Source organism: Anthonomus grandis, chromosome 14 (genome assembly GCF_022605725.1).
Source record: "Anthonomus grandis grandis chromosome 14, icAntGran1.3, whole genome shotgun sequence".
In the NCBI taxonomy this organism is placed as follows: Eukaryota; Metazoa; Arthropoda; class Insecta; order Coleoptera; family Curculionidae; genus Anthonomus; species Anthonomus grandis.
The window spans coordinates 651,158-667,568 of record NC_065559.1 but is presented as its reverse complement, the minus strand read 5'-3'; the positions used below and the strand labels follow the sequence as shown (position 1 = coordinate 667,568).

Genomic DNA, 16,411 nt, shown 5'->3' with positions numbered 1-16,411 from the left:
ACGCCTACTGACGTCACACTTCTATAGGCCATAGCCACCTATTATTTACCAACCTAAGAACGACCCCCCCCACTAAATTTGTTTACTGACACTAATGACAGACAGTTGCGTGACATTTCATGGGTAGAAAGAATCATCCCGCTATAAGCTATTCATTATTTTACTCCCTAAAAAGGGTATTTTTGTTTTGAGTGCAATACAAATGGGGCATAGTGACAATTTAAGTAAATAAACCTCCTTATTCATCTGCGGGTATCTCATATAACATTGAGGTGCACAATGAACTGAAGCCCCAAAGTACCGCTTCACAGTGCAAGCAAGACGTGTTGTGTTTGGGATTATGTTTGGACTATTTAGGGACGTTTTAACGTTCTAATTAGTTGATTCGGAAGTAATAGTTGCCCTGTGTAAAATGTCGTGTTTTCTCTGTAAGAAATCCGGACTTAAATTGGTCAACTTTAACAAGGCCATATTCGGGCCGGATCAAAACACCATTAAGGCTGATGTGACCGAATTGGTGGGAAGAGAGGTAAAGTAAACAGCAATTTATAAATTATAACAAAATTAAGAAAAATCGACGTTGCAAAGCAGTCACTATTTTTTGTCAAACAACTTGGGCGGGTTCAAATGTATGAACTGACTAAAAGGGCAATTGGTATCGTTAATATAGCAACATAATGTTCTTCAGACATGAGTAAGTCTTTCTTTGTAAGTTCTCAGTAAATAATACAACAGTTTTCCAATACAATTGAAATTACAGATGCATTGTTATGTTACCTAAAGTCTGAGTTTCCGAAAATGTATTTCATTGTTTATACTAAACATATCAGTTATAATCCTATGGTTGGAACCTGTGGTGTAACATTCGAATTATGAGACAGCTGTACCACTAACCAACACTCTTTATTTTACTCTCGACAAGTGTTTCGCTAATGACGTTAGCATATTCGGAAGAAAATAAAAACTTTGAGAAAGTAAAATAAAGAGTTTTGGTTAGTGGTAAAACTGCCTCGTAATTTAATATCAGTTTTAGGTGAACAGCTTGTATTATAAATGTAGAAAACAACTTCAGAACTTTGAACTAAATTGCCAATGGAGAAATTAAATTTTATATCAATATCAAAGCCTAAGCCCTCCTCCGAGTGTACAAACATCACAAATGGCTTGATTACAACATGGACTTATAGGAAATCATGCTAGTTTCTAATGACTATTATTGATATTTGAAGCATATTTCAAGTAAGGTCTAACAAGGAAAGTATAGGTCTTTATAGGTAGTGATGATTATTTAATTCCAAATTGTCCGGATAAAGTCCTTAAGGTCAGTGCATCTCTCAGACTTGGAACTGCATAGGTATATATAGTAATCCGCACAGCATTCACTTTCTGAGTACATGAAATAACAAAGCATTAACTGCAATTGATAAACCTTCTGTTCCTTTTAAGCCAATACTCGAAACTTGTTTCTTTTAAGCTAATTATATCACAGTCCAAGTGTGCTGTGAATAAGAAATTCATTTTTCAAAGTGTGCCATGACTAATTAATTTACTTTTCCCAAGTATGCCATGAATAATAGATTCAGTTTTCCAAGTGTGCCATGACTAAGGGATTTACATTTCAAAGTGTGCCATGACTAATAAATTCACTTTTCCAAGTGTGCCATGACTAATTAATTCACTTTTCCCAAGTATGCCATGAATAATAGATTCAGTTTTCCAAGTGTGCCATGACTAAGGGATTTACAATTCAAAGTGTGCCATGATGCCGGCCCCGGCAGTGCAGTGGGTATATACCTGCCTAGCAGTCGTGTGGCCCTAGGTTCGAGACCCAGACTTGGCATGGTTGTTTGTTATGTCCGATTTAGTTTAAGTACTTAAAAATTATATATAGAGGTTTTCGTGACTAAATGTGCTCAGCACAAGGTCAATAAATGAATTAAATAATAATAAGTGTGCCGTGACTAATTAATTCACTTTTCCCAAGTATGCCATGAATAATAAATTCAGTTTTCACAGTGTGCCAGGAATTTACAATTCAAAGTGTGCCATGACTAATAAATTCACTTTTCCAAGTGTGCTATGATTAAGAAATTCATTTTCCAAGTGTGCCATGACTAAGGAATTTACAACTCAAAGTGTGCCATGACTAATAAATTCACTTTTCCAAGTGTGCCATGACTAATTGTAGAATGGCCTTTTATTCAGTTAAACTAATATAAATCCATAATTTTAAAAATACATAAATTAATGCGTCTCGCTATAATCGAGTCGCCTCATAATCTGTCTGTCAATCACTTCTGCCAACCTAACAAAACGTAATAACTGTCAACACATATGACGTTATATCTAAAGGCGCGAAATTCAAATTTTAAAATTAAATACTACATAATAAATTCACTTTTCCAAGTGTGCCATGATTAAGGAATTTACATTTCAAAGTGTGCCATGACTGATAAATTGACTTTTCTCAAGTGTGGCATGAATAAGAAATTCAGTTTTCCCAGTGTGCCATGACTAATAAATTGACTTTTCCCAAGTATGCCATGAATAATAAATTCACTTTTCCTAGTGTGCCATGAATAATAAATTCACTTTTCCTAGTGTGCCATGAATAAGAAATTCAGTTTTCCCAGTGTGCCATGACTAATAAATTCAGTTTTCTAAGTGTGCCATGACTAATAAATTGACTTTTCCCAAGTATGCCATGAATAATAAATTCACTTTTCCTAGTGTGCCATGAATAATAAATTCACTTTTCCTAGTGTGCCATGAATAAGAAATTCAGTTTTCCCAGTGTGCCATGACTAATAAATTCAGTTTTCTAAGTGTGCCATGACTAATAAATTGACTTTTCCCAAGTATGCCATGAATAAGAAATTCAGTTTTCCTAGTGTGCCATGACTAGGGGATTTACAATTCAAAGTGTGCCATGACTAATAAATTGACTTTTCCCAAGTGTGCCATGAATAATAAATTCAGTTTTCCCAGTGTGCCATGACTAATAAATTCAGTTTTCTAAGTGTGCCATGACTAATAAATTGACTTTTCCCAAGAATGCCATGAATAAGAAATTCAGTTTTCCAAATGGGCCATGAATAATAAATTCACTTTTCCTAGTGTGCCATGAATAAGAAATTCAGTTTTCCCAGTGTGCCATGACTAATAAATTCAGTTTTCTAAGTGTGCCATGACTAATAAATTGACTTTTCCCAAGTATGCCATGACTAATAAATTCAGTTTTTTAAGTGTGCCATGACTAATAAATTGACTTTTCCCAAGTATTCCATGAATAAGAAATTCAGTTTTCCTAGTGTGCCATGACTAGGGGATTTACAATTCAAAGTGTGCCATGACTAATAAATTGACTTTTCCCAAGTGTGCCATGAATAATAAATTCAGTTTTCTAAGTGTGCCATGACTAATAAATTGACTTTTCCCAAGTATGCCATGAATAAGAAATTCAGTTTTCCAAGTGTGCCATGACTAACGGATTTATAATTCAAAGTGTGCCATGAATAATAAATTCAGTTTTCCCAAGTATGCCATGACATACACTCATTTTTCCATTTCTTCCCTATATTTTTAGAACCCTTTCTAACTTTCCTTTAGAACCCTTGAAGTTGAACAATCTTTATGTTCAAAACATGTTGAACATTTGTGTGTTTTTATCTACATCAATTATTATTTTATTTAAACTAATGTAATCCTCAGATTCTGTATATATTATATTTTCGAAACTAATTAACCCTCTTGAATTTTGCACATACTGATTGCTTGTAATCTATAAGGTGCAATAATTTGTTAAAAAGCTCAAATTATAATATGGTATTTAATTTGATTTTTTTATTTCTAAATTATCTGAATTTAATAACACCGACAGGACATGGACCCAATAACCATTAATGGTGTTTCTTAACTACACAAATACCCTTGGCATTGCAATTCCTATTCATATCTTGTTTGATAAATATAATTTCTTAGCATATAGAATTACACTTTAAAGGCACTTTTATATCATAACAAAGCAATAATTAATTTTATATTATGGGAACTATTTTGTCGAGATAAGGCATATTGGGCTGTTAAGTCAAAATAAAGACTAACAATAAGGAAACATATAGCAACACAGTTAGCGATACTATTCATATAGAGAAATTATAAATGATCAATAGGGCTATGAATTTTCTTAATATGAGGCATACTTGGGAGTAATTTGTTCAATAATTGATTACAAAATTGTATGATCAACTCGAGCAGATCAAATGCTTTAGAAAACTCTTATGCCTTCCCTTTTGCAACTCGTTGCCTATTTACATTTGGTTCCATTTAGATGGCTGACATTATTGATGACAGCGAGTGCTTCTGCATAGTATGCATCCACGTCCTGGACAACTTTGTCAAACTAAAGCAGAGTGTCATGACGATCATTTTAAACCCTGAAGCTACTTTTACAGCTATAACACCCGGTTTAGGTAAGCGAATTGATTGAAAACAGTTGATCGTTGTTCCCGTGCACTCAATCCTTTTAGGTCCATTTTGGCACTTTGTCGCCCAGAACATTAAGAAAAAAGACCCGGACGTTGACTATTACAACCCGTCGCCCCCCGTTACTAATGTTACAACGACGGCTTCGCCTTCGACCTCTTTCAGTCAAGAAAACTCCTCTTCGCGAGGCCCCACGCCTTTACTACTTGTAACTAATGTGAAAACTTATAACGAAACCCTCGAAAGATTTGTGGAAAATCGGGAACGCATTCGGTCGGAGTCCAGAAGAGAGAGAGGTCCGTTCAATTCTAAATAGTTATAATTTCTTAAGTACACGTGGTTTTTTTTTTTAATGTAGACCTTCAGAGTGAAATAGTTGGCAAGAAACGCGGTAGGCCCAAAGAGAACCGATCGGACTCCACCATAAGGAAAATGAGGGACGACATAATCAGTTCTTTGAGCGAACATTCCAGTCGTCCAGTGAGGTAAGTTTTGAGTGTAATATAATAATTAACAAAACTGAGGTGGAATTTTTCAGTACAACTTCAGAAATGTCGATCGTGAGCTATAAGGGAGACAGTGACAGGAGGTCGAAGAGTAGGTCGGTTTCGCGTGGTTCCAGAAAACCTGTAAGTATGCAACCATGTTATTATTTGAGTTGTACTGATGAGGCTAAAAATGATATTAGGGTTCCCAGTTTGCGGATTTCTCTGCCCTAGAGGTGAGCCGGAAAAAGGAAATTGAAGAAAGCGGGTTTGTATGCACGTTATCCGAGTGCAAAAATAGCGGCCGGGAATCGTTTACTATCTCCAATTACAACAAGCATATGCGGGAGGTGCATAACCGGATGTGTCTCTACCGATGTGTGGTTTGTGGAAACGAATATTTCACGAAGTACGTATTTTTTCGTAAATATAGTTAATTGTCTCATAAATCTAAAACATTAGCAATGACTTTGTTCTGGTACATAATAATAATAAAAACGTTTATTAATCCTCAACAAAATAACAGTCATGGATTAAGAGAAAAATTTCAGTTTCTAAACAGAAAGTTATGAGATGTATGTTGCAGCATGGTAACTGAAATACTAACCTACAACAAACACAAGTCACAACCTTAAGGTATAGGTGTAATACAAATTTGTAAATCTAGGAAGTAATACAAGTTCAGACATAGGTAATAAAATTTGTATAATAGTAACAACTAAACCTAACTCTTGCTACTTAATATTTAATTGACTATAAGCAATAGGTATATAAAAATATAAAGTTGTATGGTCTTGCATCCAGCGAATAAAAAGGCAGACCAAGGTTCAATATTAAGGTTAGTTATTTTGGATGAAAATCTAAAGTGGCACCACCATATTGAGTATATTTCCACTCGAGTTCGAAAACTTATTTATAAATTTCGTCAGTTAGGACAATTTATGCAAAAAAAGACCTTTACGACGATTTATCAAGCTCTGGTTGAATCAATTATAAACTATTGCATAACAGCATGGGGCAGAACAAGTAAGACCATCGTGAAACCTCTTATGATTACCCAAAAATACTTTCTGAAGGTAATGTTTAACAAACCAAAATTGTATTTCTCGGATATTTTATTAAGGGAAGCTAGATTGTTGCAAGTAAATCAAATTTACTTGAAAGCAGTGGTTAGGCTTCTGTGTAAGAATCCACACTACTTGCATATCATATCTCACAATCAGAACACTAGACCAGCTTTAAATAAGAATGTAACTATCCCAAAGACCATAAAAACTAAATGGCAAAAATCTATAATCAACTTCCCGTAGAACAACTCAGAAATAAACCCTATAACAAAATTAAAAGTAGAATCCACGACTGGATATTAGATAACGTCACTTGGTGACGATACACATAGTACGATATATTCTTCTTCCTGTTTTTTTCACTTTATTTCCCCTAATTTAATTTAACTCTATTTTATTTTTGAATCACTTTTGTTTATATATTATTTTCTTAAAAATTGTTTTTATTTTAATTAAATAATTTGGATAGACAGGAAATGCACACACAGTATTTTTAAAATACCATTGTGCATTGGGTATTCTTAGCGGTTAAACAGTTGTTATTTTGTAATGTTATAATGTATGAATGTATTATCTGCTGAATATATATTATTATTATTATATTATATTATGGGCTTAACAATTAATAGTAATTCAAAAAGCATTTATAGATGGCAAGAGATCCGGTTTATGTCTCTTCACACAAGTTGCAATATTATAGGAAAAGCTGCGTTTAAAAATTTCTTTGCGATGCCGTGGGATCTCCGGAGGATTTCGATGTCTTATCCCTTATAGTACCGAGATAAAGAAAATTGAGTTTGGGGTTTATATTTATTTTACGCCGATAAAGTTGGGTCAAAAGGTACGGATTATTTTAAAAAATATTCGAAAGGGTTTAGGGAGTACACAATTGTGTGTCTAGGGAGCCATTATTAGTAAAGCACAATTGTGAAACAAAATTTATTACTTTGTATGGAATGAAATAAAACAGTTTTTATCTTTTTGGTTAAACAAAGAAAAACATTACATTTTAGACAACGCATTTTGGACCGACTTTTGCACCCTTCTAACCTGCATTTAACTGGGTCCTTCATTTCTTCATTTTTTGGCCAGTGTTCAAAACCATCAAAGCGTTTGTCTGCACAGGGCAAACTGGAAGGGAATTTCTTCTCTTTTTTATTTCATTTTCTTGAACGCTATAGTCTCTTCCTCTATATTTTCTTCGAACGGGCATTATGGGCCGGGCAACCATCCATTTGGTACCAGATCATTTGATCTTCCTAAACAACTTCTTCCAAGGCGGGTCCAATTTGATTTTGAAATAAGTCCAAATAGGTTTCAGCTGTTAGGTTACAGTCCATAAAAAAGGGTCCAATGATATGGTGTCCGATAATTCCCACGAATACATTTGTTTTTTGGGAATATTTTGTCCGAGTATGAACAAAGCGATGTTCATTTTCTTGGCTCCAATAACGGCAATTCTGAACATTTGGTTCATTGTTGAGGGTAAATGTACATTCATCGGTATAACAAATATTTATTAAAAAATCATTATTTGCTCTTTCCATCATTCAAAACAAAATGCCATTTTTCGCTCTTCATCTCTTGATGTTTTTCGAATTTATACGAATAATATTTGTGTGTTTTTTTAAAGTGCGCAATACCGTTGTATGATGTCTATTTACCTCTTGCCCAAGAACCCTCGTACTAACCATCTTGTTTACCTCCACACTCAGTTCGACTCAGAACGAAATTCTTCAGTCAGTAACGCTGAATTTGATAATTTTTTTTCTACACTAAAAGTGCTTTCAGTGTCCGAAATATTCATTTCTGATTTCTCACTTTTGTATCCGCTATAGAAATACTACTGGAAATAACCTTTGCCACTACCATGTACTCATCTTTGTACTGAACTTTGTTTTTAAAACTCAAAATGTCATACACCAATCACAACGCAAAATGTGCAGCAAAAAGATAAAAAAACAACCGTACACCACAGAGCAGCCCGGCAAACGAGGTCGCCACACAACCTCACTACTTCCGCCACGTCCGCGCTTTCCCCTCACCCAAAAACTGTTCAACGAGAAAACCTGTTGAGTTTATTAGCCTTGAGTCTCTTCCTCTATATTTTCTTGACATTGTGTTTCCTCCAATACACGCATCTTATAACCGGCAATCAGATATTCCCCAAGATTCAGTCTAAATTCCAAAAGATCCATAATATCTTTGCTTCGAAGGTTTTGACTATAAAAATCCCTTCGATACTCCATCCAGCTTTTTACTATTGCTAAGTCGAACAAATGTAGGATGGCTTTAAGAGTCCATTTCCGGGTTCGAAAGAAAGATCGATAGTATTCCATCATTTGCTCGCAGACATCTACACCACCCATGTTTTCGTTGTATGATTTAACAACAGCTATGCCTGAACGTTTTTTTTTCTGTTTTATTCCATCTTTGCAGCTCAGTTTCCGGCTGTCTTCCAAAAGCTGTGGATATCTTTAAAACAGATTTATTATCTTTCCGCTTTGTAATGAAAAGTTTATTATCGGTTCTAACAACTTCTTCTGACTCTCCCCTATTCATTAAACTGTCTTTTTTAAAATCAAACCCTTTCACTTTGTTGGACATAATTGTAGCATTTGCATCTATATTCAAACTCGTCAATTTATTCATCAAAGCAATAGTTGAAAAGTATCTGTCAAAATACAGGTAACTATTTTAAGGTAATGTTTCTGCTAGATGCAATATTATTGAGGGTTCCAAGCCTAAATCCCTATCTTTTAATGGGGTATTATTGCCCTGGTAGATTTCAAAATCCAACACCAGTCCGTCGGATGTCGTAAGAACGAAATTCTTCAGTCCCACTGGTCTTGGTTTATTTTTAAGAAATTGTCGAACTGGAAATCTTCCCAAAACAGGAATCATTTGTTCGTCAATAGAAAAAGCTGTCTTTTCAATCTATTCTTTTTTTGTTCCTCTTCTGATACGCTAAGATTGTCAACGACATGTAAATTTACACGTATCATGTAAAACCTTTGTCGGGTCATGACCCCATCAATTAATAGGAACTTATATTTTCCATTCCAATACATATGTATCCTTGGAAGATGAATACATCCCATCAAAGCATTCATTCCGAAAAATTTCTTTATTTCTTGAGAGGTAAAATTGTTTTCTTTTCCATTTTGTTGCAAGAAATACTGGGAAGTGAAACTTGCGGCTGACTCAAAAAAATCATCATCCAAATATTTAGCAAAATATTCGTTTGGAGTTTTCACGATGGATGGAGTATAGTCCTGTTTTACAAGAAAATTCTTGCTTCTAAAGTTTCCATGCTTCCACTGGAGAGTCTGGAAATGTATGAGGGGTAAATCATCTTCTGAATCTGAAGAACTATCAGCTTCATTTGGTGCTACAATTATTGGGATCTTTTCGATAATTTCAAACTCATCTTCTTCATACTCGGACTCTAAATCCGACCCAACCTCGTCTAGAAGTTGGAGCAATGCCTTCTCGTCATCCCTTAGATGGTCCAAATTAATAATTTCCTTACTTCTTCCTGTAACAGAGAATTAATTGTATCCAACTTAATTAAAACCAAACCACGTTAACTCCCGTGGCTCACAATTATGATATACATAACAAAACCCTTCTTGGAATCAACAATTTTCAAGATATTTTCAATCTCTAAAAACAATACACTTAATTGAAGTTTATTATACCTATTTAATATTAAGCACTTATTTTTTCCCCTAAATTCTATAAATAAATAATAACTTACCTGCAAAAGCCATTGTTGAAAATAATCTGAAACTTTTTAGGTTATGACAAGAATGCACTCCCGGTAAAATAAACGATTTGCGCGTGCACACCTATAAAATGCAGATTAAACATTTTTTGATCCCTATAACACTAGTAAATAAGGAAGTCACAATTGTGACATCGGGTAGCGTAAGGGTTATATTGCCTTGGTTAGTAACAGCCCTGCAGTTAATTCCATCTATTAGGTAGGGAGGACATTCATTTTTTCTATAGCAAGACCCAGTGTAATTTAATTCTCTTCTTTGAGACATATTCAGCCAGTGCAGTAAGTCCTTCAATTTGTGTGGTCTTCGTAGTCCAAATATGTATCTCACACAAGCATTTTGCACACGCTTTTTGTCCCTATGATCAAGACAAGGACCATAAACAGTATCACAGAAATTCAGATGTGAAAGAATCAGGGAATCGCAGAGAGCATCTTGCTTGTTTCTATATTCAACACATATCTTTGGGAATAAAGAGATTTAAGCACGGATAACCTTTTTGCAACTTTTTTGTTACCAGGTGAGAAAACTTCAAGTCAATATATACACCAAAATTCCTGCTCATGTTTTGAAATGAACTTGGTTCATTATTAATGTGCAACTGAATGCGATTAAGAAGGTTTTGTCTTAAAGTGTATTTAGTAAATAACATAGTGACAGACTTCTTCGGATTTAGCTGCAAACAATGCCGCCTTAAAGATTGGTCATACAGCAATTTTAGGTCTTCATTTAAACAATGATTGGCATGTTCAGGATTAAAAGGGTCAAAGGAAAAAGTTATCTGGGTGTCGTCAGCGTAAATATGATGTTTTGAGTATTTTAAACGCGTATAAATAGAATAAAGAAGGGGACCCAAAATACTTCCCTGTGGTACGCCAGATGAAAGACATCCCATCCTCTGAATATTTGCCATCCAAACAAACCCTCTGTTTTCTATTCCACGTTATTGACCGATAAAAGTCTGATCATTTCTTCTAACACATCTTCTAATATAGCACCAAACTCTTGAAAATAAACAATTTATTACCAGAATGTTTGAGGTCTAAGGGCCAAGATTCTAGACCTTAAAAATGCCACTTCCTGCTGTAAACAAGGATTTTTCTGCATCAGTTAGACAGGATCCCACTTTCTTGTAGTACAAGGATATTTGGGTAAAAATTGGACTTCCAACAAAATCCAAAGACAAAGCCATGATTTTTGGCTGGGTGTGTTTACTTCCCTTCCAATTCTGCAGTAGACCCTTATATGGACAAACAATAGAAGTTTTTAAAAACAACAATACCGAAGCATGCATTGATGATCATAAGCTATTGCAGCGGGAGTAAGTGTGTAGTTTTTGTATTTAGATGAGGTCTGATGGTGCCCTAATGCGGCGAAACGCGTAACCTTTTAAATAGACGCTTGATTTGTGAGACTTTGAGTATACTTTCTTTTCCTTTGGTCATATATCTAAGTTTCATGAGAATAACGGATGATCATCACCACAGCAGGCCAATAAAAAGGGTCTCAATGTTTATTTTTAAAGCACTGATTGGTCATTTCTGAACAACAATCGGCAGTCTTGGCTTATGAGTATAGATCTATAACATCCAGATTAAAGGAATAGAACAGGATGTACCCAAAAAGCTTATAAAACATGAATAATATCCAAAAGTACAGCCCTTGGACTTGAAAACTTCTGACACAACAAAATTTGTTCTGGTTCAGATTAATGTTTATCCAATTTACGCAAAATTGCTTAAACATTGAACACACAATTGCAACTAATGTCAAGCAATATTTAAAAAAATATTTGAAATCCCTGGAAGAGATTTAAAAATTTCTGCTATGTGCTATAGATAAGATCTGCAATAATCACCCTCTTCACTCGACCATTTTACAAAGAAAGAGATACAAGTTCAGATTCATTCTAAGAAATTTTAATGTAATTAACAATGACGGAGTTCCACCAAGTGTTGCCTAACCTGAATTTCTCTTTCACTGTGTGGAACATTTCAATGACACCTTTTGTTAGAAAAAACTACACTTTTCCTAGTGTTTAAATCGGATAGCAGGTTTGATGTAGCAAACTATAGAAGACCCTCGCTTCTTTCCATATGAACCAAAAGTAATGGAATTAATAATTACAGGAGCTTTGTTTAATACATACGGCGAGAAGAATAGGCTATTGCAATCAAAGACAAATTATGCAAAAAACTGTGACGGTATATGAGTGATCATTTTACTAACCTCGAAATTTTTGGGTATGTGACTGAACTGTTTTAAGAGAAATTTGCTTTTACTTATGTGGGCCAACATGTTTGTCATTTTTAAATTGTACAACCACTATTATGCTATGAGTTCATACATACTGATTATTGTAAATGTTTTTGCAAAATGTTTTTTTTATTTTTGTACAATTTGGTTTAACTGTAGTGTGCATTTCAAATAAATAAACTGTTTGTTTCTTGATTCTTAGGGAACAATTAGATGAACATACTTCGGAGAAACACGACGTTTCGCCCATACTGTGCCGGTTATGCTTAAAAATGCAAGAGAACTCGCGTTCTTTCCAGGCGCATCTAGACGAGCATCGCAGGTACCAAAAGTGTTGTAGCCTGTGTGATTTATCGTTCCTGACCAAGAAGGATCTCAATCATCATATTTATTTAAGTCATAGGTACGTAAAGTAGGTAGTAAAAATTAATAATTAATACATACTCCATAAATACATCAACAGAAAATATAATTCAATTACTAGTAAAAATTAGATGAATTCACGAAAAATTAAAGAAAATTGGTCAAATTCCTGGAATAATATGAAAATTAAATTTAACGGCCTGAAGAGAGCATGAAAAACAATTTCCAATACCTGGAAGATCAAAAAAAAAATATCAGGGCATTATATTGCGTTCTCGATTTTGGTTGCTGGATATCGACCAGACCCTACCTTCATTTTGCACACATCAATTTTGCGGCATATTGAGTTCGAATAAGTTATTAGAATTACACATTTTTATTAACATTTTGGCATCCAATACTTAATAGATACGTCACAAATATGCCGTCTTTTATAATATTATAACCTAGCCATATGACACCATTGACGCTCTGACAACTCGCCTGTGAAAGGAATTATTTGAATTTCCTTTTTTTTCTTTATCATTTTTCAGCAAAAAGGGAGTTTTTATTCCTAATATTAACTTAAAAATGCACTGGAACCACTCAAAACATCCTTTTAATACTAATATTGTACAAAAGGTGCACCATTCAAAAGTAAACAACGAGCGCAGTTGCCAAATACCTTTATCGAGCGAGAATATTTCTGGGCAAAATCACAGTGTTACCACTCTGTGTGAAAATTTGGATATTTAAAGAATCCAAACTAAAAATATTATTTATTATTAGTGTTGAGTTGAGATTGAGTAATCACTGGCAACATGAAATCCTAAGAATGTTTATCAACAAAATATCCCCTGTGTAGATGTTGTGCTCAATCCAAAGCAGTCAATGTCCAATACTTGAAAAATGTTGATTCATTTGCTCCGCAATATCTTTGGTCTTCATCATAAATTTTACCGTTCGCCCCAATAATTTTGTGTTTCTTTTTTATTATATTTCATTTAATGTTCTCGATATGTTTCTATTTTCACTGTTTCTAGGAGGAAAGGTGTCGACTCCAAACGCATATTCACCGAATCCAGACAACAAATAGGAATCAAACGTGTAATAATTTACAAGCCGGAGGTGCCGAATCGTTGTTTACCGGTCACGAACAACGACCGGTACAGTTACCGGAAAATAAACATTCAGAGAAACAGTAGAGGTCCGGAGGAGTTTAGACCTCGCAACTTTAAGGAACTCTTTCACATACAAAAGGAGCGCAGAAACAAGAGGACCGTAAACGGTTTACGGTACGTCGGCGCGAGAAACAGGAAGATATTCCCATTGGGAGATTCCGTTTATTATAACGAGAGTCTCGACGATACGTAAGTGTTATAAACCGAATTTGGTTGGTATATAACGTCAATTAATGAACTTTGTTTAGCATCCAAAGGTCCGAAGCGTGTTTTCCTTCACCGTACACTTGTCCTACGGAGGACGAGTATCGGCCGTCAAGTAGAACTGTCGCGCCATACGATCGGTAAGTTAATAGTGTAATTTTTAATTTAATACACAAATTGCTTCAATTATATAGGTTCCATTTTGCTTATGACGATGATGTCAGGTTCGTGGATTATGACGACGAAGTGGAGGAGATAAATCGGTACCATTCGGGACGGTCTGAATTCGGTAGATCCGAATCTGGGTAAGTGTGTAATTTTATTAACTATTATTGATCATCCTCTTCGGTTCCAAAATTTCCTTTAATTACCACTAATAGTCTAAAATTCAGTTTGTAGTTCTTCTTTTAATTTGTACTTCACTGTTTTCGTTCACATAAATAATCTTTAAAGAACTTCACTGTTGAGTTTAAAAGTTTATCAAGGACTCTTTCAATCTCATTGTTAATTTTGTCTCTGTGATACAGTATTTAAAAAAATAACATAAATAAAATTTAAATTAACAATAAAAAATAAATAAATTAGGGGGAAAAAGAAAAAAAAACAGAAAGAAGAAGAAACAGTACTTATGTGTTTCATACTAACCAAGTGACGTTCTTATCTAATATCCAGCCTTGGATATTACGTATAATTTTGTTATTTCTGAGTTCTACAGGAAATTAATTATTAAGTTTTTTGACAAAACGTTAATCTACAAAGAGAAAAATATATTGTATAACCTGGGATACAGATCAATAAATCTCCTTTCTCAATCCAATGTTTTGTAATAACTAACATGTTAAGATATTCACAATGCTCTCTAAAAGGTGAAATTCATTCGACTTCTTGCTTCTTGATCTTTACAGTGTGCATTTCTATAACTTATTCAAATAATATTTTATGCTTTATTTAAAAAAAAAATAGGGCCATTGTGCCAGTTTATATCCAGTTTTTTGAGAAACAAAAAAGATAATTAATCGACTCTTAATTATTTCTAGTCGAAGTTCCCGGTACGGAATGTGCGACAGCCGAACGTCTCAGTACAGTTCGTCGCAAGAATCTGCGGTGCAAAAGTTCGAGACTGACAGTGAGGAGGAAAATCGTGAATTGCACGAACTCAATAATCACGAAGACGACGACAGTTTGGATTCCGAACCGCATTATTACGGAGACTGTCCGCCGCCAGAAGAACAACAACAAAACAATTCCGATGAGAGCTAGTGAAACTGTCCATTGTAGATGTTGTTTATTAGATCACTAACTAAGTGAGACTTTATGAGTAGGTTAAATAGAGCTCTATTTTCGTTGGTAGATGAATGAACACGTTAGTTTTGAGAGTAGGGGACCTGTTCTTACTGATCTTGACTTTGCAATCAAATGTTTTCAAGCAGCTTCAGGAATTACAGTGTCACACCTGTAATCTGGGATTGAAATACCCAAAACCATTTTAATGGCAATAGTAGCCCAAGAATATTCATTGACTAAGTAAAAGCAACAAAGTTTGGGTGAATTTATATACAGATGTGTGATATTGCTTCAGATCCTCAGGCCTACTTTATATCCTTTTTGTTTAAATTGATACACACAAATTCACGTGATAAACTATCTGTACCTTATTTAGTGTTTAACTTAAATTTCTCTTCTGCGATATTGTACGATAAATAAAAAAAATGAAAATGTTTTAAGATTTCTAGTGATCGAACATTAAAACTCATAAAATGGTCATTTCTATGATGTTCACTTTTGTTTCGAGTCATTACTTACTCGAACTACATTGGTGCAGTTAGTTACATGGTGGCAACCCAGAAGGTGTGTTTAGTACACATTTTTTTTTTAAATAGTACTAAATGCCATTAATAATTTGTACTAAAAATAGCCTATTTCACGTAGTTTCGACCCAAACCCAAAGTTGCTATTTGATTAAACGAGATCTCAACATATCTTACTAGAAAAGGTAATTATCGATTTACAATCACTTTTTGTATTCCAAAAACCCTCTCTAACGTTTCCTTCTTTTAGAGTTACTGTAAAAACGTAACCTCCTTTAGTGTACATACAAACATTGTAAATACTTTGGTTTTATATAATACTATGCACATAAGAGTCTATTATTGTAATTAGTCAGTAGACGTTGTTAGCCGATAAAGCACAATAGAAAGATTTTGCCCTGTTTCTGAATTAAATTAATTAAGACAAAGTACAACCTGTAGAAGTAATAAATAATAAATGGCAGCATCTTTCTTAACCACCAAAGTTTCGTTAAAAACATGTGTTTGTAGATTATATTTTGTATATATAAATATAGTTTTTTTTTTGACAAGAATCAATAAGTGCTTTTTTTTTAGTGTTCAATAGTACCAAGTACAGAATTCTACACATCAAAATGAATTAGGGGATACAGACAACTAGGTCATTTAGTAACGGGTGATCTTGACTTGACCTCTAACATGTCTCGAACGTTTTTTGAATGATGTAGCAAATTTGTCTTAAAGAGTGCATAAGTATGAAAAAAAAGAGTATAACATTAAAAGAAACCCTGAATCACAAGAAAACAAAACCACACATTT

At 34.2% G+C, this 16,411-nt stretch overlaps 1 protein-coding gene across 1 annotated transcript; it reads left to right on the top strand.

Moving 5' to 3' along the window:
- Window positions 1-104: 104 nt before the first annotated feature.
- LOC126744419 (uncharacterized) lies at window positions 105-16,174 on the top strand. Its single transcript, XM_050451823.1, has 11 exons — window positions 105-529; window positions 4,331-4,472; window positions 4,530-4,781; window positions 4,844-4,970; window positions 5,024-5,114; window positions 5,174-5,379; window positions 12,281-12,481; window positions 13,464-13,790; window positions 13,850-13,945; window positions 14,000-14,110; window positions 14,843-16,174. The coding sequence occupies exons 1-11, from the start codon at window positions 413-415 to the stop codon at window positions 15,063-15,065; spliced, it is 1,893 nt and encodes a 630-aa protein (XP_050307780.1). The 5' UTR covers window positions 105-412; the 3' UTR covers window positions 15,066-16,174.
- The last annotated feature ends 237 nt before the right edge of the window (window positions 16,175-16,411 follow it).